The sequence below is a fragment of the Vigna unguiculata genome, chromosome 10, assembly GCF_037176805.1.
Source record: "Vigna unguiculata cultivar grain cowpea cultivar isolate G323 ecotype 2 chromosome 10, ASM3717680v1, whole genome shotgun sequence".
NCBI lineage: Eukaryota > Viridiplantae > Streptophyta > Magnoliopsida > Fabales > Fabaceae > Vigna > Vigna unguiculata.
Genome location: NC_140801.1, coordinates 11152445 through 11160678, shown reverse-complemented (window position 1 = coordinate 11160678; position 8234 = coordinate 11152445). Strand labels below are relative to the sequence as shown.

General features: G+C 36.5%; 1 protein-coding gene across 1 annotated transcript; it reads right to left on the bottom strand.

Annotated features, from left to right (window-relative positions):
* Positions 1-476: 476 nt before the first annotated feature.
* LOC114165894 (uncharacterized) lies at positions 477-6012 on the bottom strand. The gene is made up of 7 exons (XM_028050518.2): positions 5855-6012; positions 5148-5218; positions 3083-4559; positions 2934-3009; positions 1468-1841; positions 1053-1151; positions 477-937 (listed from the first exon to the last, which is right to left on the bottom strand). The coding sequence occupies exons 3-7, from the start codon at positions 4469-4471 to the stop codon at positions 794-796; spliced, it is 2082 nt and encodes a 693-aa protein (XP_027906319.1). The 5' UTR covers positions 4472-4559; positions 5148-5218; positions 5855-6012; the 3' UTR covers positions 477-793.
* Positions 6013-8234: the final 2222 nt, after the last annotated feature.

Sequence of the window (8234 nt, the reverse complement as noted above, 5' to 3'; positions counted from 1 at the left end):
ATTAAAAATCATAATTCAACTCTCCTTTCGTGTGTTTTTTCTATTTCCAAAAATGATATAAAAACTCCGTCTCTAAAATTTTCTGTTTTCAAAACTCAAACCAAGTGTTTAATTTTCAAATCTGGAACATGATCTTCCAAGTAGAAAATTCAATGAAAAGCTTAAGAAAAAGGACAATAGCATTTGTTCAAGTAGTTGTAATGCCAGGCAGAGTAGCAAATCTGCATACATAAGAATAAGTTGTCAAAAAGTAACGAAAATTTATACAAGAACAAAATTGGAGATCACATAAGCCGCTACTTTTTTCTGCATTAGGAATAAATACCAATAGACCACTAAAAGAATACTTGCTCATTTTAATGTAATATATATTTTATGTTGTTTATTAATATGTTTAGTTTTCTTAGATGAATTGAAGTGCATTTCGTGTACCACAACACTTTCAATCAGCATCTCTTATTTCTTCACTCCTCGACTAAAAGAAATTCGTAATTTTATTTAAAATGCTAACCAATTTAAATTTGAATGAGCTAAAATTACACTTACAAGTTTGATCTAAAGTATGTTTACTCAAATTCCGCACATACAACACAAGTCCCTGGTTGAAAATTTGATTAAACTCTCCCTTTGCTACAGGCGATATCAATGGAATTAACTTCACACATATAAGTAGGAACCAACACCTATTCCACACTAAAAATATTAGGCATTTCTGGAACGAACTAATAAAGTGAAACGGCATCGAAGATTCAGAATTTACAGAAATGGCATGCTATTAGAAAAAGATTCTCTTTCAATTAGACTCTGACAAAGATACCCCATCATCCTCATAGAACTTAACCTGGCAAAGCCTTCCACCTGCTTCATCCGCAAAGGCTATTTTTTTCCTCTCTTTACGCACTACATCTTGAGGAGCAGGACCATCATCAGATAATTTCTGAATTTATCAAGAACAGTAATTAGCCACACACAAAAGAGGAAAGAAGAAACAGAAAACCATAAAAACTGATAAAATTTAACAGCTTCAACAGTGACGTAAGAGATGAACAAACCATTATTTTACAGAAACGGCTGCAATCTCTTGACATGAACGCCAGCCATCGTTTTGAAGCTTCTTCAGCTCTTGTTGCATTCTTGACAGCCACTCTTGCCTGAAAATCAATACCAATACTCGTTAACTATTGACTAGAAAACAAATTTATCAATTAAATACATAACTCCACTAGAAATTTTGAAATTACTAGAACTTAGCAACGCTTTGCGTTTTGCCTTTTAACCGGGAACAGAAGAGCTATAGCCATCAGTAGGGGTATGCATGGATTAGGTTGGGTTGGGTTTGAGCAACCCCATCACTGAACCCAATCAAAAAGTTTCGGATTGAGTCGAGTCTAGCAGGCGTCAATCAAATTATCACCATTTCTATGCAGAAAGTAATATTCACTATTAATAGGATTGTGGTAATCATACCTCATTTACTTTATGCCTCAAAGACGTATTCAGACAGAATTCAGATCGTAACATGTCATCCACAATGTCCTTCATTGACTTCAATTCCTTTGTCAGTTTCATGGCAAGACATTCTGCATCATGCATTTGTTGCTGTGTAAATGCAATTGCACTCTTTGAGCAGCTTTGTACAGAACTGCACCCTAGGCGGGTGGCTTGGCGAGAAGAATGAGGGATCTTGGAAATCCCTTTAGGATGAGAAACTCTTTTAGTCCTAGGAATAACACTAATTTTGTTAGGGATATCAGTAAATCGAGCGCCTGTGATATCATCACACCCTTCAGCTGTACGATTATCAGTCTGCTCAGAGAAGTATATTTGTCGTCCCTTGCTTTCTGAGAACATTGTAACCCAGTATAAGAATAAATTGAGGTAAAAGGTCAAGCTATGAAATGAAACAAAATAATAATGTATGCATGACAACAAGAAATTAGATATCAAAACAGAAATTCGTTGCAGTTTTCATAGGAATAAGTACGTTTGAGAAAATTGAGAAATTAGTTCATAAGAGTCGTAAGAAAATTACTTTTACTCATTAAATAAAAGCCTATTTTATTTCATTAAGATTTTAACTCTAAGATAGTAGATCAAAGTTAGAAATATTGCTTGTTTCAAACATAGTTTATCAGAATATTACAATTAACGATTTGAATACTACAATGCAATACATTTTGGCTATTCTACCGATTCGTATCTTAAGATGAATCTTAAATGACTTTGTATCTTAGAATACATGAATGAATCTACATAATTTTTATCACTGATACTTCAACAATTCATGTCTTTCAATTTTTCGCCAATTCTTAAGAAAGAAACAAAAGAAGTCATGCGAGCTCTGAATTTTTGAATGGAAAGGAATTTGGAAGAACACTTGTATTTATTTGTCACTCACTCGTTCAATGTGTGTATTCTATCTAGTAATTTAACTGTTTTGTTTCCATTCTTCTAAAATAAGGACCTCACAAACTTAGATATACCTAATTGTTTTGCTTTTTTATATATGTTTTGTTCATATTTGTAGTTTCATTGAACACTCTACATAATCTATGATATATTTAAAATAATTTTCACTGTACCTAGACCATACGAATCTATACAAAATTACGATTCACGATTTAAAATATATTTTGACAACCATGATTTGAATCAATTCGATAACCTGGTTTCAAACATTAGTCTGACTGCCACAACAACTACATCATGGTTTAGCTTTCCCATATTATGATACTTTTAATACAGCCTATATCTATAAAACAACATTTTTATCTTTTTCAACAAAACCTCTAATTTCTAAAAATCCATATTTCTTTCCATGATTGTTGAGTTCACAGTTTGAAACAAATAAAGGTTGGGGAATTTAATTATGTAATTGTTGATGAATCAAGATCACAGCATAATAAAGAAGATGGTGTAATTAGATCACATACTCAATTTTTTTTTACGATTCAAATCAATAGTCTTCACAGCTTTACAGTGCTTTTCCAGAGAAGATGGTGAAATTTCCTGAAAAGAAATCAACTAATGAGAGGAAGCAATAATATAAATCAAGTCATAAATTTATTGATGATATTTGTACCTGTCTTGTTGATAATAGCCTTTCATAATGATGCAGCTTTGAACTACCATTACATTCATTGTTTACAGAAGCAAATGATTGTATTTCCTCATATTCAGGTGGATCATCTGAGCAACGAACCAGATATCCATCAAGATTAAGGTCATGTTCCATAGTAGGGCTGGTCTCTACTACCTGATCCTCAGCACCGGGAGTAAATTCATCATTACTGCAGTCACCGAGAAGAATGTTATCATCTTTAAAATCTACACCCAGGTAATCAAGATCTTTATGAGTAGCCACACTACGTAGGGTGACTGCAGAGTCACTGTCACCATCCGGTTGACTGTCATGAATATCAGGGATTTGATCTTCAACCATAGAGATTTGTTGTGGGGCGATGTAATGGTAATCTGGATGAATGATACGCTCTTCACTTTTGAATTCTATCGCAGGCATGTCTGGAAACTGGCCATCGCTTAGTTGAGAATTACTTATCCCAACATCCATGTTAAATGGACCCACCATTCGTAATGGAAGAAAATCCATACATCTTTGCTGCGCATTTTTTAATTCACTCTTCAAATTCCATTTGTAGATTTTCTCTGCTTCTTGTACTTCTACAATAGAATAGTCATCTGGCCCACCAAAATAGTCAGTTTCAGGAACCTCACATTTCACTTCCACAAGGGCAGCCGAATCTCCATTGAAGGATAGGATCTCTTTATTGTTATCTATCTCTTCACTGGAGGGTGAGAAATCTTGACAGTCTACGATCTCTTCGCTAGTGGGTGGGAAATCTTGACCGTTTTGGATCTCTTCACTAGTGGGTGTGAAATCTACACTGTCTAGGATCTCTTCTAATTTGACAACTGGCATAACCTCTTGGGTATAAGCAGAGATTGTTTTTTTGAAGCACCTTTTCTTTGCCTTCATATTATTTGACAGTTTAGATTTCCAGCTACCGAGAGTCTCCATGAAATCAGAATCATCATCAGCTTCCATTTGCGCCTCACCGTTGTCCTCCAGGAATGAATCTTCAATTTTTATGTTTCTTCTAGAAGACTCGAGACCTTGTGAGCGTTTTCTCTTCCTTGCTTCGCAACTTTCTTTAATTTGGCTCAGGGTGATATTGTCAAAGTCGTTATCATCCAAGTTATAGATTCTCTGATCATCATCATCATTGACATTATATTCTGAAGCATCAGCATTGGTTTCCTCAATTTCACCATAGCATGACCTTTCAGCCATTCCATCATCATTATGAGACAATAAGCCATCATCATATATGTCTGTGATATTTTTAAATTTAAGTTTTGGTTGTCCACGAGCAACATTAGGGGCTTTTGAAACTAAACCACCTTTAATAGCCAGAATGAAATGAAGATAACCACAACCCCGTAGCTCCATATAGTTGCTCTAGTGCTCCGCTAACAAATCAGAATCTTTGCACAGTATTCTTCCAATTTTCTCTGAATCTATGGAGAATCAAAAAACACTGGAAACAGTATAAACAAACACTTAGAAAAACAACTTAAGGCAACTCACTGGAAGTACTTGCAAAATAACAAAGGAAGTTTTTTCCTTGAAATAACTCATTTAAACATCAAAAGTGAATCAATCTTCTTTAAAAGCCATCGACTGTTTATAGTTTTGCGAAGTAGAGGTTATCAACTAGAAGATTGTCAAGAAAGAAGATACTCAAAAAATACAACGACGGTAAAATTATGTGAAGACTTCAAATCATAGACTACAAAAGTTACCAAAAAGAAGTACCGTTCTGAAAATGTTAACAAGTGGGATGATGTAAATCTTGTGTAACTGTTGACAACTGCTTCGATGGACAGTCTATATATAGGGCTTCTTAGTTAGAAATAAGGTTGATAAACAAACACTTTTACTGAGAAAGACTGTAATGCTGAGAACTGAAAATGGCAAACAGCAAATCGGGAATAATGCTTTTGGTCACCCCAATTTACACTTTTCTTCGCAATTGCTTGCTTTCTTGTTGGTAATTTCTCATTTTGATTTATACAACAAAATAATAGCGCAAAAAATTCAAATAATTCCAAGAAAATTTAAATACCTGAATTACACGTTTCAATATATCCCAACTTTCTTCTTCCTATCTGGTACAGATCCAAAGACTTGCGCAACCTAATCAATTGCAACAATAAAGAAACACAATTATTGAAAATGCTATCACCGTTCCATAAACTAAACCCGCGGTTAGCAAAGACAGAAGCCTAGAACTAAATCTGCATTATGAGAACCACGAAGAAAGCAAAAACACCATATAACAGCAAAAAAACGGAGCCATACTCAAATCAAAGCGATGACACACAGAACAGCCAAAACTAAAAATGCAAAAAATCTAAATCATACATACCACCATCGGATTCACTCAAATCTTAAGAAATGAACCCTAAAGTCAGATTTCAGACGGCTAAATTAACCCTAAAAATCGAATGGATTCATCACCAGTTTCAAGGTCCTCTTTCGATTATAAAATCCACACCAGAGAGAAAAAGAAAAACTAAAAGATTGAACAGAAGACAAAATCAGCAGTAGCCTCTAGAACCAAGAAAATTAACCACAAAATCAGTCATGGGAGGTAAAACACAACGAAGCATTTAGGGGGCTTAAAAAGTCAAATGTGAAAAGCTTAAGAAAAATTGGTTAAAAATCGAAACAAAATATAAGAAGAAAAAAAAGCAGATTCTGAATTTTCAGATCTGAAAGAGAAAAACATGGTTTTGCAAACGGAAGTGGAATTCATGAACAAACACTCGCCTGGTTAGATGAAACGCTGTGTTTTGGAACGCGGAGGAAGAGGAGGCACGGATCTGAGTTAGGGCGAGCTCGCGAAAGTGAGAGTGTGTGTAAGATTGAAAACATGTTCTGGGAGCATTCTTTAGTAATGATGAGCAAGCGCGCCAAATGAAATTGGCGGGAGCCTATCATATATATTTTAATAATACTAAAAAGATATACCGAAAACTATGAAATTAATTTTTATTTTTATTTTAGACAAAGTTCAGGTCAAAAGGAAAAGGAGGGGTATATGACATATACACGTATATCACATATACACGTATATACCTATATCACATATACACGTATATCACATATACACGTATATCACATATACACGTATACACATATACACATATATACATATGTTGATATTTGAAAAGGTTTCTTAAATCTCTAAGATATTTTTTGTTCTTGCAGAAAACAAATAAGAGATGTCAGACACTAGTATCACCTTACCTCAATTCGCAATCTCTTTAGTAAGCTTTCTTCCGGCTTGCATATGCTATTTGTTGGTGTCCCGGCATGGACCAATTTGGACCCGGGAGGGGTTACCTGTGGAGGAGACTCCGACACTCAAGTCAGCTAAGAATTCTCAGAAAGTCAAATCTCGTGATTATTGGATTAATGAATGTGTACCTTTAATTTGTGGGGTCCATGCATATTTATAGATTATTAATTATGTCTAGCCACGTCGCGGGCTGGGCTTTTGATTGGGTCGCATATATTGTTTGTTATACATGATTATTGTTTACGTCTTTAAGGGGCTATGTAGGCGGATCTCATGGTTGTAATCAGGTTAGGTCGCCTAGGTGTAGTACACCAGTCCCCCAGCCTGTGCCGGTGTATCTATAGCGGCAAAGGATGATAAGTGTTTGTGTGTTGTGTTAGGCCGCCTAGGTGTAGTACACCAGTCCCCCAGCCTTTAAGTGTGATGAACAGTATTAAGGCTTGGAATCTAAATAGGTTTGTGGGAGGTGAAGGGGTGACAGATGTCAGAGGTCTTTTGCGCCGTCATTTTGATGTTTGTGACTTTTCGTGTACATTATGACATTTCGCATGCTCTATGACTTTTGGCGGGAAGGGGTTGTAGCGTTTTGGATCGATGTTTATAAATGAGGGTGCTATTGAGAATGTGTTTCTGTTGGTTCATTTGTAAGAATTCTGAGATCAGTAATTTGCGTGCGTTAGAGCTGTCTGATTAGTTCTTTGTTCCTGCCGACATCTTTCTTACTTAAAAAAGGTATGTCTAGTACTAGTGGTAGTGTGTCATTATCTCATCGAGTAGTGGGAGTGGGCAGTTTAGAGAAGATATAGGTAGACAATCTAAGGAGGGGAGTGGTAGCCCCGTGGTTGGGACGGGAAGAATCCCTATGGAGACGATAACTGAAGTGAGGGAAGACCCTAAAGAGGAGATAGCAGAGAGTAGTTGGTCGACGAAGACCGGTTATGAATGGCTTGCTGCTGATGTTCGAAACCAATCTTCGTTGTTCAGATGGTCGAGGTTGCTTAACTCATGGATGAACTGTACTCATGTCATAGGGAGGGACGTAAGCCGTGATATAGTGTCCCTGGGACGGGTGAGCGTTGTTGAACGTGTCTGCCACGGTCAGGAAGGAGAGGCTGATAAATTTTTCTACATGTATATGTGTCATTTTTCACAATTGCATGTGAGGCTATCGTTGGATGACTTCACCATGGGGGTACTCCATCTATTGAATGTTGCCCCTACTCAGCTGCACCCGAACAGTTGGCCATACTTGCAAGCTTTTTGCGTTGTTTGCCGATCGTTATACCTGTGACCTTCTCCACATGCGTTTTTGTATTTCTACAACACAAGGCTGCAACAACCTACAACATGGTTATCTTTGGTGAGCATACCGAGTATAAGTAGGCTGGATGCGTTTACCTAGTCGTTCAAACATTTCAAAGATGGGTTTTTCAAAGTGGTGATGAAGGAAGGTGGGAGGCCGTATTTCTTCAATGATGATGGGAGTACTAAATTTCCTTTTAGTTGGATGGATAACCCGTGGCAATATAAGGACATGAAGCCTGATGAGTTATCGGTGGTGGATAAGGAGGTGGTGGAGGTGCTAATGAAGTTTACTGATAGGTTGCACACTAAGGGCTTAGTTAGGGTTTATAATTTGGTTCATCCGATTATTGATATTGAAGGTATCTTTTTGTAATTTCAAATGTTTTAATGTGTCTAAGTGAACTAACCGGCATTTGGTGTGAATAATGCAGGACATATGGCACAACTTGGGAAGAAAAATTTGACCCTTTTTCAGACACTAAGGAAAGAGAAGGCGGCTAGGGCGAAAGCTGCTGGGAGCACTAAAGTTCCGAATTTGCAAGA

Bases quoted from the DNA above. Each gene is read 5' to 3' on its own strand.
- LOC114165894 (XM_028050518.2), bottom strand. From the start codon at position 4,471: ATGGAGCTACGGGGTTGTGGTTATCTTCATTTCATTCTGGCTATTAAA. The intron at 3,010-3,082 runs GTACAAATATCA...ATTTCTTTTCAG, and splicing joins GGCTATTATCAACAAGACAG to GAAATTTCACCATCTTCTCT. The intron at 1,152-1,467 runs GTATGATTACCA...ATTGATTTTCAG, and splicing joins TGAGGCATAAAGTAAATGAG to GCAAGAGTGGCTGTCAAGAA.